The sequence below is a fragment of the Bombina bombina genome, chromosome 4 (assembly GCF_027579735.1).
Source record: "Bombina bombina isolate aBomBom1 chromosome 4, aBomBom1.pri, whole genome shotgun sequence".
NCBI lineage: Eukaryota > Metazoa > Chordata > Amphibia > Anura > Bombinatoridae > Bombina > Bombina bombina.
This window is the reverse complement of record NC_069502.1, coordinates 1,178,485,744-1,178,507,510: the sequence shown is the minus strand read 5'-3', so window position 1 is coordinate 1,178,507,510 and position 21,767 is coordinate 1,178,485,744. Positions and strand designations below refer to the sequence as shown.

The 21,767-nt window shown below is 36.3% G+C and overlaps 1 protein-coding gene across 1 annotated transcript in view; it reads left to right on the top strand.

Moving 5' to 3' along the window:
• The window catches only part of PLB1 (phospholipase B1), a 185,362-nt gene that overhangs the window by 49,248 nt on the left and 114,347 nt on the right, over positions 1-21,767 (top strand). Inside the window, exons 21-29 of the mRNA XM_053712807.1 lie at positions 2,215-2,283; positions 5,563-5,646; positions 5,885-5,951; positions 7,286-7,344; positions 8,314-8,387; positions 9,995-10,038; positions 16,286-16,394; positions 19,407-19,458; positions 21,648-21,728. Coding sequence (XP_053568782.1) covers positions 2,215-2,283; positions 5,563-5,646; positions 5,885-5,951; positions 7,286-7,344; positions 8,314-8,387; positions 9,995-10,038; positions 16,286-16,394; positions 19,407-19,458; positions 21,648-21,728 — 639 coding nt within the window. The remainder of the gene's footprint in view (positions 1-2,214; positions 2,284-5,562; positions 5,647-5,884; positions 5,952-7,285; positions 7,345-8,313; positions 8,388-9,994; positions 10,039-16,285; positions 16,395-19,406; positions 19,459-21,647; positions 21,729-21,767) is intronic.

The window sequence follows — 21,767 nt, the reverse complement described above, 5'->3', positions numbered from 1 at the left end:
TATATATATATATATATATATATATATATGTACACACACACATACAGTATATATATATATATATATATATATATATATATATATATATATATATATATAAACACATATACAGGAGGAGTTACATATATTAAAAATAATTTGCATAAAAAAGGTTAAGATAAAGCTGCTGATTCTGATTTTCTAACAGGAAGTGTTACTGGACCCTAGGGACTGATTGTTCACTGGATATTCCCACTAGTCCTGGAGTACTAGTAAATTGTAGTAATAAAAAAGCAATACATAAATCTTTTTTTTTTATATTTCTGTTATAAAACATTTGTTAAACTAATATCAACATAGAAAATGGTGAGATCGGTGGGGGGTAAGAGTAAGAACAGATTCATTGCAATCAATCACTTCTGTTTCATAGCGGTTATGTTCCCTACCGTCAAAGATACGGCATCACAAAAAATGTAAACAAAAATGTGTACAGATATATAGAGATATTTATACTGTATATAAAACAAACTAATTCAAACAAATAAACAATAAAAATGACATCCTCTTTAAAACAATCCACTCTAATAGTAAAACCAGAAAAAAGTGAAAGAAAAGACAACCTTATCAGACACAGTCACAAGATGGTACTGCACACAGACAATTGCGTCATGCACGCTAAGTCAAACCCTTTTTCATGTCTACAAGATCGCAGATAAATATTCAGTTTTAGCCAACAATACAACTTCAACATAACAAAACAGATGTGTGGATATTTAATATTTACACTTATTTACAGATCACAGTTTACAAGAGTTGCTATTGTATTCATTGTTTTTCCTCGTTTTGTAGCAGTTCACGTTTGTTGTGCGAGATATCATGTACTGCGCCATTTAACACAACTATAGGTGATACTGGTAGCATCACACACTGGCAATAAGCTACAAAAGGTGAAATGAGCCATAGTGATATTTTACCACCCATGGTGATCTATCATATCGAAGGTATATAAATAAATAGATGTGTGATAACAAATATGTGATAGTATTAAATGTCACACAGTTAGCACTAATCTCATTAAAGGGACATTCCACTCAAAATTTAAATGCACATACATGAATTACATCTTTGAATAGAAACACATTTGCAATATACATGTATTGGCACAAATTCTTCTAGTAAAAGTTATCACTGTTTTAGTGTAAACATTTTTCTCTGCACGTGCACGTGAAGCATAGCTAGATATTCTCAGTGCACCCACATATTAAATACTACAGCTGCTTAGCTCATCACTGGGGCGTGTATCATGTCAGCAATTAACAAATTGAGTCATTACCAGATGGTACAAGCACCTAAGGCTCTCTGATCTAGTGCTGTGTTTAAAATGCTGGTGCACGGTGCATACTGAAATACACTTTTGAAACAGCTATAGCTTTTATTAGAAGTATTTTTGCTAATGCATGTTTATTACAAAATTGCTTCTGTTCAATACCCAAATTCACCCATGTGGTTTTCAATTTTGGCCAGTATTGTATTTAATCATTCTCATTACAGTTCATTGACCAGCCGCTGTATCCCATGCATGATCTTATCTGCTGATGAAATTATGATAAATCAAAATGATAACAAGTCTTTCACTTAGTTATCAGCTCATGTGACCCATATATTGATAAGATAATATGATTGAATATATTATGGAAAATTTCTAAATGAATAAATAACTTTTTATAGGGTTCATCAATCTGATCCAGATAAGAAACAGAGAATGTATGCAGGAAATGCATGTTAGATTATTAGGAAGATTTATGTCCATCTATTTGTCTGACTGTCTGTCTGTCCATCCATCTGTCTATCTATCTATCTATCTATCTATCTATCTATCTATCTATCTATCTGTCTATCTATCTATCTATCTATCTATCTATCCCTCTATCTCTTTATTCATCCATCATCCCTCTCTCTGCCTCTCCATCTATCTATCTATCTATCTATCTATCTATCTATCTATCTATCTATCTATCTATCTCTGCCTCTCCATCTATCTATCTATCTATCTATCTATCTGTCATCTACCAATCTTTCTACCTATCTACTTATTTATCTATCTGTTGACATATCATCGAAAAAAAATATTTTATTTGAAGGGGGTTATTTTATTGTATCCACTAGTGTTTATACACATGTAGCTGTTTTTATAAATGATTGTCACCTGTATACTTAAGGTATTTCTTCTTATAGGTAGACTCTGACAGTCAGCAAAGGAACATGAATAATGCAGAAGATTATCATTTGCTGTGCTCTGACCAGGTAAGCAGTAAACTGTGAGCTGACAAAAAATTTTAACTAACAAAAAAACTATTTCTTGCTTTGGAGTTTAACACACAGTATATCCAGTAATTTGTGATATATAATACCAGTTAGCAAAATGTTTTTTTTTGGGTGGTTTTCGCAAATTAAAAAAAATTCTGCTGTCCTCTCCTGCACTATGTGCAACTGAACACACTCAGCTCCGTCTGATCTTTCCACACGGCATCCACAAGGGGGTAAGGAAGGCAGGGTTGGCAAGTTGGAAAATGTTCCTCTCGGACATGTCTAGAGTCTAATGCTAAGACAGTACAAGGGTCACTTACTTAGACAGTTATGTGTCCCTTCAATTAAATGAGATTAATATCCTGATTTATATGGAACCTTTTTTTAATATAAAGTGTTTAGTTATGTGTATTAAAACAATTTTGCAATATACTTTTATTATTTATTTTGCCAATTTTCATATCATTTAGGATTTTCTAATTGTTATAGCTAAAAATACACAGTGCTGACTTCCAAAGGTTGACCCCGATTCCTACCTGTCCCTAATTGGCTTTAACTGATAACAACTGCAAAACAATGTACTTTATACAAATATATTGACAGTGGCTAACCTTGTTGTCTGCCGAATGAAGCCCAGATTAGCTCCTACAAATAAGGCAAATGGTGGGTGGAGTCTAGATATTAAAAACTATTGCAGCAAAAAAGTGTAAAAGGGCTATAAAACTGTGCCTTTATCTCAGGTAAAATAAAGCCATACAAAAGGCGCATCTCTTCCTTTAAATGAGTGGTCACCTGACCCTCTAAATAGCATCTGGCTGACATAAAATGTACTTAACCCATTATACTACAGGTTTAGAATAATAAGGGGGACCATAGAACTGCCATTCTCAGAGAAAAAAATATACATGCATGAGAGGCGACATGACCCTCTGGATATTACATGGTTGATGAAATGTGGGTAAAATGAATTAAGTACAAATGGATGTGTACCACCCTCTCTACCAAAAATAGAAAATAATTCATAGATTTGAGACCTTGCATAATACAGAGCATTTTAACATTCGTTGAAATATTGGGTGGTATGACCTTCTAGATATCCCATGGGTGAATGGCATGAACCTATAAATATCACATGGGTGAATCACATTAACCTCTAACTATCACATGGTCAAATCACATTAACCTCTAGATATAAAATGGTAGAATCACATTAACTTATAAATATCACATGGCCAAATCACATTAACCTCTCAATATCATGGTAGAATCACAGTAACCTCTAAATATCACATGGTCAAATCACATTAACTTCTAGATATAACACGGTAAAATCACATTAGCCTCTAGATACCACATGGTAGAATCACATTAACCTCTAGCTATCACATGGTCAACTCACATTAACCCCCTATATATCACATGGTAGAATCACATTAACCTCTAGCTATCACATGGCCTCTAGATAACACATGGTGGAATCACATTATTAATCTCTAGATACTACATGGTGGAATCACATTATTAATCTCTAAATACTACATGGTGGAATCACATTATTAATCTCTAGATACTACATGGTCGAATCACATTATTAATCTCTAGATACTACATGGTGGAATCATATTATTAATCTCTAGATACTACATGGTGGAATCACATTAACCTCTAGATATCACATGGTAGAATCACATTAACCTCTATATATCACATGGTGGAATTACATTAACCTCTAAATATCACATGGTCGATTCACATTAACCTCTAGATATCCTATGGTTGAATCACATTATTAATCTTTAGCTATCACATAAAAGAATGGCATTGATCTATAAATATCACATGGGTGAATCACGTTAAACGCTAGATACCACTTTGTCAAATCATATTAATCTCTAGATATCACATGGTCAAATCACATTAAATTCTATATATCACATGGTCAAATAATATTAACCTCTAGATATCAAATGGTCAAATCCCATTAGCCTCTATCTTTCACATGGGTGAATCCCATGAACCTCTAGATACCACATGGGTGAATAACATGAATCTCTAGATATCACATGGTAGCTACTAAAATCACATTAACCTCTAGATATCACATGGTAGAAACACATTAACCTTTAGAAACCACATGGTTGAATCACATTAACCTCTAGATACCACTTGGTTGAATCACATTTCCCTCTAGATACCACTTGGTTGAATCACATTTCCCTCTAGATACCACTTGGTTGAATCACATTTCCCTCTAGATACCACTTGGGTGAATAACATGAATCTCTAGATATCACATGGTAGAAACACATTAACCTTTAGAAACCACATGGTTGAATCACATTAACCTCTAGATACCACTTGGTTGAATCACATTAACCTCTAGATACCACTTGGTTGAATCACATTTCCCTCTAGATACCACTTGGGTGAATAACATGAATCTCTAGATATCACATGGTAGAAACACATTAACCTTTAGAAACCACATGGTTGAATCACATTAACCTCTAGATACCACTTGGTTGAATCACATTAACCTCTAGATACCACTTGGTTGAATCACATTTCCCTCTAGATACCACTTGGGTGAATAACATGAATCTCTAGATATCACATGGTAGCTACTAAAATCACATTAACCTCTAGATATCACATGGTAGAAGCACATTAACCTTTAGAAACCACATGGTTGAATCACATTTCCCTTTAGATACCACTTGGGTGAATAACATGAATCTCTAGATATCACATGGTAGCTACTAAAATCACATTAACCTCTAGATATCACATGGCAGAATCACATTAACCTTTAGAAACCACATGGTTGAATCACATTTCCCTCTAGATACCACTTGGGTGAATTGAATGAACCTCTATACATCACATTACCAAATCAAATAAACCTCTAGATACCACATGGTAGAATCACACTAATAGTCTTCACTTTGTAAGAAGCAAAGTCTAATTTCTTCACATGATGGCACATATTACTCTTTAGATATCAGATTGCTAATGTATACATGCCAGTTGCCTAGCTCATACTTCTTTTAGAGTTAAACATTTGAACAAAACTATATTGAGTTTTTATCCCTACTTTTCTGTGCATTTTATATTGGCCCCTACCCTCCATAAAAAGAGATAGAAAGACAATAGTGTGGAAAAAGATTGAAAAGGAAAATTAAAATACATAATGCTGTGTCTGAAGGAAACTTGGTAGATAGTTCTAGTGCTGAGATCTTTTTGAGGCTGTTTATAGACTTCATGTTATTCCCATAGGAAAGCGTCTTTCTGAACACCCACAAGAACAGTCCTTACAGCTGGCTCAGCAACATGCTGGACAGTGGAGTGAAGAGCACTGTGGTACGTCTACAATTGTTCTTACTTAGTATTTTTATTGTGTTTTTTCTGACTGTGTTTATTGTGTTCTACAATTCATTTGAAATTAACATAGTTTTACAAGTACATGGTTATCCTGTTAGATGTTTATCAAAAAGCTGAGGCTAAAAGCTATACATGCAATTCCCCCTTTGGGTTCTTGTATTCTATTGAGTTTCACTGCTAGACCACTACTTATAATTGTGTTTGTTTGTAATTACAGTCAAGGGCAATCGGATCCAATTTTACCTGCGTAGACACATCTCCTTCAGCTACAATCCCCACATCTGGTGAGAGATCTTAAAGTCTTCTGGCTTTATTTACAGATTTTTATGCTTTGTTAAACAATGACTTTTAATATGTGTTAAAACAAAGTATAAGCACAGGAGACACTGCATAGCATTCAATAAGCATTTTACGGTCTGTTGTTGGATTGATTTCAGTGGTGGCTTCAGTAAAGGGAGAAACAGGACAATAAAAACATTTTTAAAGGGACAGTCTACAGAATTTTTATTGTTTAAAAAGATAAAGATCCCTTTCTTACCCATTCCCCAGTTTTGCATAACTAGCACTGTTATATTAATCTGCTTTTTACTTCTGTGATTACCTTGTATCTAAACCTCTGCAGACTGCCCCCTTGTCTCAATTCTTCTGACATTTTAGCCAATTAGTGCTGACTCCTAGGTAACTCCACGAGCGTGAGCACAACATTATTTATATGACGCACATGAACTAACACTCTCTAGCTGTGAAAAACTGTCAAAATGCATTCAGATAAGAGGTGGCCTTCAAGGGCTTAGAAATTAGCATATGAGCCTACCTAGGTTTAGCTTTCAACTAAGAATACCAAAAGAACAAAGTAAATTTAATGATTTAAGTAAATTGGAAAGTTGTTTAAAATTGCATGACCTATCTGAATCATGAAAGATTAATTCTGACTAGACTGTTCCTTTAACTTCCTAGGCAGAAAGGTAGAAATATAGTGTATCAATTAACAGTAGAATCAAAATTAGTAAATAATGAGTTTAAATGTGATATGGAAGACAGCAGTATGCTGGGGCTATGTGTCGCTTTAGCTTTTTGTACTGTTTAATTGGTACCACGAGCATGCACACAGTGCACATGCACCAGTACTGATTGATACTTATGCTTCAGGCACAGTGCACAAGGGATACTTATCCATCAGCAGCTGTTAACAAAGAGATAGGTACCACAACTTGTACATCCCTAGTATACATCTATCCTTTGTAAACCTGTAAGAAAATAAACCGATTACTTACACATAGTTACTCTCAAATAGTTATTTTAATACAAATTATGGGCTCATTTTCTGAATGTCAAGTGGTATTAAATAATATATATGTTCAAAAGAAAAAAAGACCATGGTTTTACACAGAGACATAACTACAGAGGTCTCATGTAAGCTCTTCTATGTACCCTTCAATGAAAGTATCAGGACTGTGAGCTGTGTCTATGTAATATGCTATAGTCAATAAAACCAAAAGTCCAGTTGTACGGTTTTACCTTTATATGTTTAGAGATTTATTTATCTACATCAGTTAAATGAAAGTTCTTATGTGATGTTCTACAGTTGCAATAAATTTATCTAACTTGCCATTTTTAGTTCACAAGCTGAAGCCTGCGGACTTTAAAGTGATCGGAGCTTTGGGAGACTCACTGACCGTAAGCACTAATATCTCTCTCTTTATGTTATAAATGAATTAACTGTCTGCGGGAAGTGATTAAATTAACATCCTAACAATATAACTTTTTTTGTAATAATTCCTTAAAGATACATTTATTGGCCCCTATGTTAAATTAGTCTTCAGTTCTGTGGTTAGTCATAGGCATTAGATGAAGATCTTGATTCCTGGGGGCTGAATTATCAAGCTCCGAATGGAGCTTGATGCCCCTGTTTCTGCGCAAACCTTCAGGCTTGCCGGAAACAGCTGTTATGAAGCAGCGGTCTAAAGACTGCTGCTCCATAACTGGTCCGCCTGCTCTGAGGCTGCGGTCTTCAATCCGCCCAATCCTAAAGGCTCGCACGGAAACAGGCACATCAAGCTCTATTCGGAGCTTGATAATTCGGCCCCAGTGATTGGCTAGCTCAGAGCACAATTTCTATGTCACCCTAATTGACAACAGCAAAGGAGACTAGGAACATAAATTCCACCAGATTTTTATGAGGTGCATCCCTGAGCTGTTCTTAATTTGCAAGTTATGGTAACACAATCACAGTATTAAAGAGGCATTAAATACTTTCTTAAGCATGTTATTGAGGTTATTACCCGCCTACCTCTAGTTATGGGTGTCGACATGTTGAAATCTAGTTTTCACTGTGTTCCCCTGCTGACGTGTTTGCACATGTGCAGCAGTTCCCCTTCAGATGCCTGCAGTGAAACTTATGTTCCAAAATGTCAGCAGCTATAATTAGGGGGAGGGCATAAAAGTTGGTGTTTAATGTCTCTTTAAATTATTTTAAAACATTTGTCTTGCAAAGCAGTGCTTAATTGCTAATATAAACTAAGAGTCTTCTAGTTTTTATGATTGGGAATGGGTTTAATCTGGAAAGCATTTTTTTTGTCATTTTTTTTCTTTCTTAATGGATATATTACAGGTAATCCGATTACTTTCTTTTTATTTATCTATTAGGCAGCCAATGGTGCAGGAGCTTTTATTACTGATGTTTTAGATGTGGTCACAGAATATCGCGGCTTGTCCTGGAGGTCAGTGAACTCTTCCACACACAGACAATCAATATATGGGGGCCTATTTACTATGGTGCGAGCGACCATTCATCATTGCACCAGCAGATTCATGGCCAATCGGCCGCTAGCAGGGGGTGTCAATCAACACCATCGTATTCGATTGGGTTGATTTCTGCCCGCCGCCTCAGAGCAGGAGGACAGGTTATGGAACAGTGGTCTTTAGACCGTTGCTTCATAACACGGGTCATCAAGCTCCCATGGAATGGTTAAAGGGACAGTGAACTGCAATATTGTTTTTTTTAAGTGTTCCCAAGTATCCATTTTACCCGCTGGAGTGTATTCATTGTTTACAGACAGCGCTTTACTTTTGTCAATTAATAAACAGCTGATTTTGCCAATATTAATAACCTGAAAGAGCAATTCCCTATATATTTAATATTTTGCACATAGGGGCCGATTTATGATGGCCCGAATGGGGCCAAATCCCTCTGAGGCTGCGGACATCAATCCACCCGATCCTATACGATTGGGTTGATTGACACCCCCTGCTAGCGGCCTATTGTCCGCGAATCTGCAGGGGGCGGCAATGCACAAGCAGTTCACTAGAATTGCTTGGGCAATGCTAAATGCCGAAAGCGTATGCAGCGATGACTGCCAGACATTGAAAAATCGGCCTCTTGGTGTAACAAGTAACTGGGAACACATTAAAGGGAAACAAATGTTACACTGTCCCTTTAGCTTCATTCTCACCTGATAGAACTCACTTATCACTTATGATTTCCTTTTGTTGAAGGGACATTTTATTTTATTTTTTTATTTAGATTGAGTCTTTGATTTACTTGAAGCACAAATATTTTTATCTATAAAATAAATGTGGATGTTAATCACAAGAGGGAGCCAAAAAATCAGCTTTAATTGTTTGAAGAAATCTTGCTATAATGATTCAAATAAAGCATTTGATTTTAAACAACTTTCCAATTTATTTACATTATCAAATTGTCTTTGTTCTCTTGGTTTCTTTTGTTGAAAATCAGGGACGTAAGCTCAGCAGTATGCACGTGTCTGTAGCACTATATAGCAGCAGTTTTGCATGAATGTTCTCCATTTGCAAGAGTACTAGATGGTAGCACTATTCCCTGTCACGTAGCGCTCCAGACACCTACGTAGGTATCTGTTCAACAAGGAATACCATGGGAAGAAAGAAAATTTGAAATTAGAAGTAAATTGGAAACTTATTTTTTTTTAAATTGTATGCTCAGTCTGAATCAAAAAATACATTTTTTGGGTTTCGTATTTTAAATTGGATTTTTTCCTATATTTAACATTGAACGGACTAGAATGTTTTTCCCTCTGGGCTAGTAACTTTTAACCCCTGAGTTGCCCTGACTAGTAAACTACAGTGTTTTTTTTTTCATGTTTGGCTTCTGTAAAAATCAAAATGAATTTAGTCATTGGTAAGATTTGCTTCCTAAATAACAGAAATTTGTACTGGCAATTGTTTTTGTAATATATCTCATGGCTAATACTTTATATTAGTCATAGGTGATTCTGTATATAATGACTTGTCCATAATGTATTCAGACACTGTACGAGATGCATCAATATTTGTTTCTTTATTATTACAGTATTGGTGGTGACCAAGATCTTAGCAATGTGACAACGTTACCAAGTATGTCCTTTGATTGATTGATTGACTGATTGATTGATTTTTAATATTTCTGTATATTTATATTTCTGTGTACTTTTGTATTTATCACTTAAAACAGAAGGAAATGCAATGCTCTACCAATTCCTAAAATCCATTTAAGCTAAAAAGAATAGTGCTGCACTAACATAAGGGGATCCATGTTTGAGACAGATACAGAAAGCAAAAAGATGAGGCATTATAGTGTAATACTTAATTCCCATCCTTTATTCCATTCACCAACAGCCTTAAAGGGACATGAAACCCACATTTTTTCTTTCATGATTTAGATAAAGCATGTAATTTTAAACAACTTTCTAATTTACTTCTATTATCTCATTTGCTTCATTCACTTTATATCCTTTGCTGAAAAGCATATCTAGATAGGCTCAGTAGCTGCTGATTGGTGGCTGCACGTAGATGTCTTGTGTGATTGGCTCACTTATATGCATTGCTATTTCTTCAACAAAGGATATCTAAAGAATGAAGCAAATTAGATAATAGAAGTAAATTTGAATGTTGTTTAAAATTGTATTTTCTACCTGAATCACAAAATAATTTTTTGGGGTTTAGTGTTCCTTAATATCAGTGTGGTAATCCTTAAAGGGCCATTGTACTCAAAACATTTATATCACTCATATAAAGAGCAGCATTTACATACGCTTTTGCCTCAAGAAATGTGAAGTAAGCCTTTTAAAGTTATATTTCAACTAATACTGCAGTATCAGTTGTCTATTTACTATTATTGCTCCCTTGATAATATGAGCAATGGTACTTCTTGGGCAATGAGCATTAGCAGGAAGTATGTATCTGTCAGCCAATGAGCTTTAGCAGGAAGTATGTCAGCCAATTAGCATTAGCAGGAAGTATGTATCTATCAGCCAATAAGCATTAGCAGGTAGTATGTATCTGTCAGCCAATGAACATTAGCAAGAAGTATGTGTATGTCAGACAATTAGCATTAGCAGGAAGTATGTGTATGTCAGCTGATGAGCATTAGCAGGAAGTATGTATGTATCATCTAATAAGCATTACCAGGAAGTATGTATCTGTCAGCCAATAAGCATTAGCAGGAAGTATGCGTATGTCAGCCAATTAGCATTAGCAGGAACTATGTATCTATCAGCCAATAAGCATAAGCAGGAAGTATGTATCTGTCAGCTAATGAGCATTAGCAGGAAGTATGTATCTGTCAGATAATTATCATTAGCAGGAAGTATGTATCTGTCAGCCAATGAGCATTAGCAGGACGTATGTGTATGTCAGCCAATTAGCATTAGCAGGAAGTATGTGTATGTCAGACAATGAGCATTAGCAGGAAGTATGTGTATGTCAACCAATTAGCATTAGCAGGAAGTATGTATCTGTCAGCTAATGAGCATTAGCAGGAAGTATGTATCTATCAGCTAATGAGCATTAGCAGGAAGTATGTATCTGTCAGCCAATAAGCATTAGCAGGAAGTATGCGTATGTCAGCCAATTAGCATTAGCAGGCACGATGTATCTATCAGCCAATAAGCATAAGCAGGAAGTATGTATCTGTCAGATAATGATCATTAGCAGGAAGTATGTATCTGTCAGATAATGAGCATTAGCAGGAAATATGTATCTGTCAGCCAATAAGCATTAGCAGGAAGTATGTATCTGTAAGCCAATAAGCATTAGCAGGAAGTATGTATCTGTAAGCCAATGAGCATTAGCAGGAAGTATGTGTCTGTCAGCCAATGAGTATTAGCAGGAAGTGTCTGTCAGCCAATGAGCATTAGCAGGAAGTATGTGTCTGTCAGCCAATGAGTATTAGCAGGAAGTATGTGTATGTCAGCCAATGAGTATTAGCAGGAAGTGTCTGTCAGACAATGAGCATTATCAGGAAGTATGTATCTGTCAGCCAATGAGCATTAGCAGGTAGTATGTATCTGTCAGACACTGAGCATTAGCAGGAAGTATGTGTCTTTCAGCCAATGAGTATTAGCAGGAAGTATGTGTATGTCAGCCAATGAGTATTAGCAGGAAGTGTCTGTCAGACAATGAGCATTATCAGGAAGTATGTATCTGTCAGCCAATGAGCATTAGCAGGTAGTATGTATCTGTCAGACACTGAGCATTAGCAGGAAGTATGTGTCTGTCAGCCAATGAGTATTAGCAGGAAGTATGTGTCTGTCAGCCAATGAGTATTAGCAGGAAGTATGTGTCTGTCAGCCAATGAGTATTAGCAGGAAGTATGTGTCTGTCAGCCAATGAGTATTAGCAGGAAGTATGTGTCTGTCAGCCAATGAGTATTAGCAGGAAGTATGTGTCTGTCAGCCAATGAGTATTAGCAGGAAGTATGTGTCTGTCAGCCAATGAGTATTAGCAGGAAGTGTCTGTCAGACAATGAGCAGGAAGTTTACACCTATTTTAGCTAAATCAGTTCTCAATATATTAGTTCAGACTAAATAATAGCTGTAGTGTGTTTAAGTGGCTAATCTTAAATATGAATAAAATATAAATGCATATTTTTTTTAGTACAATTAATCTCCTTTTAAAGGCATGGTAAAGTAAAAATTAAACTGGTGTGATTTACATAGAGCATGCCATTTTAAACAACTTCCTCATTTACTTCTATTATCTAATTTGCTAAGTTCTTTTGTCATACTTTGTTGAAAAGCATACCTAGGTGAGATCTAGATCAGCAATGTACTATTGGGAGCATGCTGGTAATAGGTGGCTGCAAATATATGCCTCGTGTCACACCTGATGTGTTCATCAAAGAACAAAAGATAATTAGAGAATGAAGCAAATTGGATAATAAAAGTAAATGGGAAAGTTGTATGCTCTATCTGAATCATGAAATAAATGGGTTTCATATTCCTTTGGGTCAGAATCCCATATCTTTGTGGAGTGAAGGGCTCATTTCATTATGGAATGGAAAACCAATCTCACGGAGTGGCCAGAGGCCATATTGTAGAATGAAGGGCTCATCTGATTGTAGAATAGATGGCTTAGCCCCTTCATTTCTGGGAATTTCAGAGAAAAACTTGTCCAAAACAGAAGATTGTTTAGCATTTTAGCTATCACTCAATTTAAACAGAAATAGAGCCTTTTTATTAACCTATCAAAACTATATATTTCGTTTAAGTAGACAACCCAAAGTATTGATCTAGGCCCATTTTGTTACATTTCATGCCAAATGCAATCATTAAAAAAAATTATTAACTTTTTTACAAACTTTGGGTTTCTCACTGAAATTATTTACACACAACTACTGCAGTCATAAGACAAATGGTTGTAAAAGCTTCTCAGGGGTCCATTTTGTTCAGAAATTACAGACATACATGGCTTTGCAATTAGTTTTTGGTAATTAGAAGACCACTAATTAGTTAGCTGGAAGGGGAATAGTATTTTAATGCAGGGATTACCCTCCCACCTGACACTTCCCACCTCCCTTGTCCCTCCCAAACAGCCCCCCCCCCCCTCACACTTCTGACCACCATCTTAGGTACTGGCAGAAAATCTGCCCTTTTTAAGTTTTAAGGTTTGTTTTTTAAATAAATATGTATCCAATTATTTTCTGCAGTGTGGGAACCCCCTTACCCTTCCTTTCTCCCTTAACCCTCCCAAAAGCTCTCTAATCTTCCCCCCTACAAATGGTGTCCACCATCCTAGGTACTGGCAGCTATCTGCCAGTACCCAGTTTATAGATTTATTTAGTAGTATTATTATTATTTTTAATTATTTTATAGATTTTTCTGTAGTGTGGTTGTCCCCCCCCCCCCCCACACTTCCACATCTCCGATCAGTATAGGGTCCCCCCACCCGGATTCATAATTTTTTCTGTAGTGTAGCGTCCGTTCCCTCCCTCTCCCATCCACACTTATTTTTCTGCAGTATAGGATCCTGCGGGCACAAACTGACATTGATGCAGACAGTGACACAGACCGTGTCACTGTCTGTATCTATCAGGCAGTCTGCACTCATATGGTAACGGAGCACTGATCGCGCTCTGTTACAATAGGAAGGCAGATGACTGCAGCCCTGGGAGAGAAAGTCTTGCTTGTCACTTGACAGCCAAGACTGCTTGAGCTTCCTGAAGGGCCGCCATATGACGTGTGTATATATACTTTATGTATATACACTGTGTGCAGAATTATTAGGCAAATTAGTATTTTGACCACATCATCCTCTTTATGCATGTTGTCTTACTCCAAGCTGTATAGGCTCGAAAGACTGCTACCAATTAAGCATATTAGGTGATGTGCATCTCTGTAATGAGAAGGGGTGTGGTCTAATGACATCAACACCCTATATCAGGTGTGCATAATTATTAGGCAACTTCCTTTCCTTTGGCAAAATGGGTCAAAAGAAGGACTTGACAGGCTCAGAAAAGTCAAAAATAGTGAGATATCTTGCAGAGGGATGCAGCACTTTTAAAATTGCAAAGCTTCTGAAGCGTGATCATCGAACAATCAAGCGTTTCATTCAAAATAGTCAACAGGGTCGCAAGAAGCATGTGGAAAAACCAAGGTGCAAAATAACTGCCCATGAACTGAGAAAAGTCAAGCGTGCAGCTGCCAAGATGCCACTTGCCACCAGTTTGGCCATATTTCAGAGCTGCAACATCACTGGAGTGCCCAAAAGCACAAGGTGTGCAATACTCAGAGACATGGCCAAGGTAAGAAAGGCTGAAAGACGACCACCACTGAACAAGACACACAAGCTGTAACGTCAAGACTGGGCCAAGAAATATCTCAAGACTGATTTTTCTAAGGTTTTATGGACCGATGAAATGAGAGTGAGTCTTGATGGGCCAGATGGATGGGCCCGTGGCTGGATTGGTAAAGGGCAGAGAGCTCCAGTCCGACTCAGATGCCAGCAAGGTGGAGGTGGAGTACTGGTTTGGGCTGGTATCATCAAAGATGAGCTTGTGGGGCCTTTTCGGGTTGAGGATGGAGTCAAGCTCAACTCCCAGTCCTACTGCCAGTTTCTGGAAGACACCTTCTTCAAGCAGTGGTACAGGAAGAAGTCTGCATCCTTCAAGAAAAACATGATTTTCATGCAGGACAATGCTCCATCACACGCGTCCAAGTACTCCACAGCGTGGCTGGCAAGAAAGGGTATAAAAGAAGAAAATCTAATGACATGGCCTCCTTGTTCACCTGATCTGAACCCCATTGAGAACCTGTGGTCCATCATCAAATGTGAGATTTACAAGGAGGGAAAACAGTACACCTCTCTGAACAGTGTCTGGGAGGCTGTGGTTGCTGCTGCACGCAATGTTGATGGTGAACAGATCAAAACACTGACAGAATCCATGGATGGCAGGCTTTTGAGTGTCCTTGCAAAGAAAGGTGGCTATATTGTCACTGATTTGTTTTTGTTTTGTTTTTGAATGTCAGAAATGTATATTTGTGAATGTTGAGATGTTATATTGGTTTCACTGGTAAAAATAAATAATTGAAATGGGTATATATTTGTTTTTTGTTAAGTTGCCTAATAATTATGCACAGTAATAGTCACCTGCACACACAGATATCCCCCTAAAATAGCTATAACTAAAAACAAACTAAAAACTACTTCCAAATCTATTCAGCTTTGATATTAATGAGTTTTTTTGGGTTCATTGAGAACATGGTTGTTGTTCAATAATAAAAATAATCCTCAAAAATACAACTTGCCTAATAATTCTGCACTCCCTGTATATATATATATATATATATATATATATATATAAAAATAACAGATTTCGCCAATTCTTTGTCATTCTACATTAATGGACCAATCCCTATTTAGAATATAAACCATCTCATTTAAAAACAGCAAACCCATTTCTTTGGAATGTTTATTTCAAATGATTTGGGAAACAAACCCGTAGCGCAGCAGGTACAACTGGTCTGATACTAAGCTGGATAAGCGGTATTAGCAGCAAAAAAAGTTAGGCTCTTATGCCACTAGTTGGGCCTTAGGTTGCACAAATCTCTGACTATCTCTTCAGAAAGATCTAAATAAAGTAGAAACTGTTCAAATTGGGCTATTTTTTGCTGTTTTTTTTTATTTATGAATAACATAACATGCAGTGAAATATCGTTAGAAAGTATTAAAATATATTTTATTATTAATATTTGATTTGGTATTTTTGTCTTAAGTTGTCTTATATTAGATATTACATGTAAGTAAGCAAATGTTAGAAAAAATAAATGTAAATTTTAAAATGTAGATCGGCAATGCTGAAGTTCCAGTCTCTCTTATTTTGCAGACATACTCCGGATGTATAACCCTAATTTAGAGGGCTATTCTACAAGAAAAGGGTCACAACACCTTAAAAATTCGTATTTTAACCGTGCTGTTCCTGGCGCAAAAGCAGAGTACGTAAAAAATGATGCATATTTATTACAAGAGTTCTATTAAAGGGACAGTAATCCGTTTGAGATTTTAATATACAATGTTTAATTATGTGTAGTAAACCAACTTTGCAGGATACTTTTATTATTAATTTTGCTCAATTTTAATGTAATTTAAGGCTGAGAATGAAGTATTTTTTAATTCTGAAAATTGTAAGTGAACCTGACAGACTTCACAAGCCTATAGCTCTGCCACATATCTGCCGCAATTGGCTGCAGCAGAGATGATCAGATTATGGGACTGCAAAACAATGGTTATTCTGCTAAAAACATAGCAGTGACTAGCTTTGTGTACTATGGTAATCAATCTGGATTGGCTCTTCCAAACAAGGCTAGTGGTGAGTGCATTGTAGCTATTGAAAAACAATTGCAGCAAACAAGGTACTATGTATTTAAAACAGTTTCAAACTTACCCAGTATGTTACTTTAGTGCAAGACTGCAGAACAATCTTATTGCAAAAAAATCTTATTTTCTGTCCCTTTAAAGGGATACTAAACCCACATTTTTTTCTTTCATGATTCAGATAGAGCAGACAATTTTAAGCAACTCTCTAATTTACTCCTATTATCAATTTATCTTTGTTCTCTTGGTATCTTTATTTGAAAAAGCAGGAATAAAAGCTTTGGACCCGTCCCATTTTAGGTTCAGAACCTGGGTTGCGCTTGCTGATGCTGATTGGATGGCTAAATGTAGCCACCAATCAGCAAGCTCTATCCAGGGTACTGAACCAAAAATAGGCAGGCTCCAAAGCTTTCATTCCTGCTTTTTCAAATAAAGATACTAAGAGAACAAAGAAATATTGATAATAGGTGTAAATTAGAAAGCTGCTTAAAATTGCCTGCTCTATCTGAATCATGAAAGAAAATATTTGGGTTTACTGTCCCTTTAAGCATTCACTACAAGCAACGTCATATGTATCAGATCTGTACTGCACATTATTTCTACTATTGTTCTGTTAAATAGAGTTACCCTGTTTTATTTTGTTTTCTTAATTAGGTTCCTTTTAAAAAAGATAAATAGTTTTCATTGTTCAAATTATAATAATAAAGCTTCAGAATCTATTATGTATACAACACAATAAGACAGAGAGAGAGAAAATATTGCTCCATTCCAAATGCTAAACTTAAAAATTCCACTTTGCAGATGTTTGAGTTTTGGATCAAACCCTTTGTAATAAAAGGATTAGCAAGAACAAAAATGTAGGAAGAGAGAATTCTGCATCATTTTCCTTTTGACAAGATTTGCAGAGCTGTAAGATTTTAAATGCAACATTTTTATCCAATTCAACATTTTTATCCGATACATTGTGGTTGCAAAATTTCAATTAAAAAATCTGAAACTGAACTTTCAAAATGGTCATAAAATGTCACAAGTCTATCTTATCTGCAAAGCATAAGAACAAATCATATAGCTACATATTTGTTACAAGGTAAAGTCCCAGAGTCCTATAATTGTGGGAAAATAAAAAACAATATTGACAAATCAAACCCATCATAAACCTATAATACTGTGTAAAGAACAATATTGAACAATTTAAAGTGATGGCAAACTTTAGCTAATCAAATGCCATATATGTGATCCTTGCCATTAAAAAAGTTTATATGTACTTTTTTTTTTATCCGTGAAAAGGGTTAAGTCCGTGGCTATAGTAATGTTTTTAGTACAATGTTATGCCGGCCCAGGGGGATGAACTCTTTTTTTTTTTTATATGACAATTCCAATGAACATCCAATCAGTGTGTGTGTCATATGACACTATTGAAGCCCTTTGGAAGCTTATGTAGAGAGTGGGTGGGACTGCTCTATGTCACAGCCCAGACAAAAGAGGAAATAAAGGGGGGGCGGAGGAACAGACAATACCATGTAGGATTATAAATCTTGTATTATAAAATATATTTGCACATTAATATATATATATATATATATATATATATATATATGTAAGGGTTTTGTTGGTAAACTAATATATTTTTCATTGCAACATTCTTGAAGTCTAAAATTTACCATCACTTTAAAGAACCATTAAATACAGCATAATTACATAATTAACATATTCATAAAAAGAAAATACAAAAATCTACTGCTCATTTGAAATTCAAAGTTTCCTTTAATTTGTTGCCCCTTTATAATATGACAGCCGACAGCCAGTCACAGACACATATACGTATATACTGTGAACTTTTGCACATGCTCAGTAGGAGCCGGTGTCTCAGAAAGTATGCATATAAAAAGACTGTGCAATTTTATAATAAAACGAAATTGGAAAGAATTTTGTGCTCTATTTGATTTATGAACATTTAATTTTGACTTTAGTGTAATGTTAATTTGATTGTTATCAATAGTTTACAAATAATAGTAAATCAAATGTGACCACTCCAACATGAAGTGCCACTTCTAATCAGATAAAATGAAAAAAACATAAATATAAAATAAAGTGACAATGTGCTCAGGCAAGCACCTGCATCTTGTTTACAGAGCTTTTCTATAGATAATATAGCAGTACTGAAATGTTCAGTATAGGTGACTAATACACACATGCTCAAACACTGTCTCTCACCCTTTTTCTCTCACACACACACGCACTCTCTCTCACACACACAACCACACTCACTCTTTCACACACAGACTCACACACACACAAAGACAATGACAAACACAAAGACACACACACTGTCACACACAAAGACACACACAGACACACTCCCACACTCAGACACATTTCCACACAAAGACACACACACGCAAGAGAAAAATAACTGTAGGCCTGTGCAGCATGTCGCAAATGTACAATGTTGTGCCTGTTTCCAACTAAACTCACACATTTGTATGTCTGGGTCTGACTCAGCTTCAAACCCGGACACACAGATGGAAACCCAAACTGTCTGGGTCATTCCCGGACAGGTGTGAACCCTACACGTGCTTATCATTTTTTGTATAATTTGTATGTCAATAACACCCAGGTTATGTGTTTTTCAGTGATATGCCCGAGCAGGCACAGAAATTGGTGGACATGATGAAAAAGGAACCAGTGAGTCAAACGTTCACTTGTATCTATGTGTTTGTTAAAATAAAAGGGATACACAATTATAAAATGCATTTACTGAGCTTATACACTCATAGGGATGATGACGACCAAATAGTTTAGTTTTTCTGATACTAAAGGGACCACAGATGATACAAAAGCCCAATATATATATATAAATGTGAAAGTTTTTATATTGAGACTGAAAAAGCCTCCCATAGGAAATAGCAGACAGATGGATTTTTATTAACAAATTCCCAGGACCCCCTTAACAAACATCAGACAAAATGAAATCAATTTTTTTTATCCACGATGAATGATTAGTGTGAAACACATTTTTATCTGTGCTTATGTCTTTATTTACAGATTGAATTAGATTCCATGGGGCATATTTATGCTAAAGGCTCGCCGGAAATACAAGTTATGAAGCAGCGGTCTAAAGACCGCTGCTTCATAACCTGTCCGCCTGCTCTGAGGCGGCGGACAGACATCGCCAGAAATCAACCTGATCGAATACAATCGGGTTGATTGACACCCCCGCTAGCGGCTAGCAAATCTTCAGGGGCGGCACTGCACCAGCAGTTCACAAGAACTGCTGGTGCAATGATAAATGCAGACAGCGTATGCTGTCGGCATTTATCGATGTGCAGCGGACATGATCCGCAATATCGGATCATGTCCGCTCGCACAATGATAATTCGGCCCCCATATCTGTGATTAAAAGATGGACGTTGTGTGCTTGCTTAAAAACTCAACCTGAAAAAGTTTACAGATTCCCAGATCTATACAGTTGTCAGCAAGGCCTATTGTTATTTCTGTGGAAGGAGCTCACATAACTATATTGTAAATGAAGTTGGTGTTAGAATAGATTCTAAAACAGCACGGTAATAACAAGGAGCTGAGCAGATAGATACAGTTATTTTACATTTTAAGTGACTGTTCGATTTATTTCTATGGTCAAATCTACTAAGTTTCCTTAATATCATTTGTGAAAAAGCATACTTAAAGGGATAGGAAGCTCAAAATTAAACTTACATGATTCAGATAGAGCATGTAGTTTTAAAACACTTTTAAATTCACTTCAATTTCCAAATGTGCTTTGTTCTCATGGTATCCCTTTTTGAAAAAGAATACGCACATATCTTACACTAGTGGGAGCTAGCTGCTGATTGGTGCCTGCACACATTTGTCTCTTGTGATTGGCTAACTACATGTGTTCAGCTAGCTGCCATTAGTGCAATGCTGTCACTTCAGCAAAGTATAACAAGATAATGAAGATAAATTTATAATAGATGTAAATTGGAAAGTTGTTTGAAATTGGATGTTTTATCCGAATCATGAAATACAATTTTGGAGTTTCCTGACCCTTTAAGTGGGCTCAGGAACAGCAGTGCACTACTGGGAGCTAGATGGTGATCAGCAGCTATAAACAAATGTCTTTTGTCATCGGCTCACCAGATGTTCAGCTAGCTCCCAGTAGTGCATTAATGCTCTGCAGCTGACTTTAAATATGTGTTTAACCCTCTGCAGAGACTGAAAACAGCAGCAGTACAATGATAATATGCTTTAACACGTTACAGTATTTTGTTTTGAACTTCTATGTCTCTTTAAGGAACATTAAGCTTAACAGTTTAACACGGAAGTTGGTTTGGGCAATAGAAGGTGAACTGCATTTGTAGGAAATGTTATTTATTTCAAAACATTTCCCAGTGACAAACTTAGCCACTTGCATTTGTGTAATGTGTGTGAATGAAGTTGTATACAAGTACAGACTGCTGTGTTAGCCCTAGGCTTACTGTAAACAAGAGATACAGGGGCCAATTTATTAATGTCCACTGCACATCGATAAATGCAGACAGCATATGCTGTCGGCATTTATCATTGCACATTTATCAATGCACATTTCTGGTGAAATGCTTGTGCAATGTCGCCCCCTTCACATTCACGGCCAATCGGCCGCTAGCATGGGGTGTCAATCCACCCGATCGTATCCGATCGGGCTGATTGCTGTCCGCAGCCTCAGAAGTGGCGGATGAGTTAAGGAGCAGCGGTCTTAAGATGTTTCCGGCAAGCTCCATTCTGCCACATACGGGGCTTGATAAATCGGCCCCACAGTATCTTAAAGAGAGAAACATTATCACTTCTTTACATATCCATATATATATTTATATTTGCTATTTATTTTTGTCTTGCAGAAAGTAAACTTTACAGAAGACTGGAAGCTTGTGACGTTGTTTATTGGAGGAAATGATCTGTGTGGTATCTGTAATAACCCGGTTAGTAAATAAGCGCCAATTGTAATTGCGCAACATCCT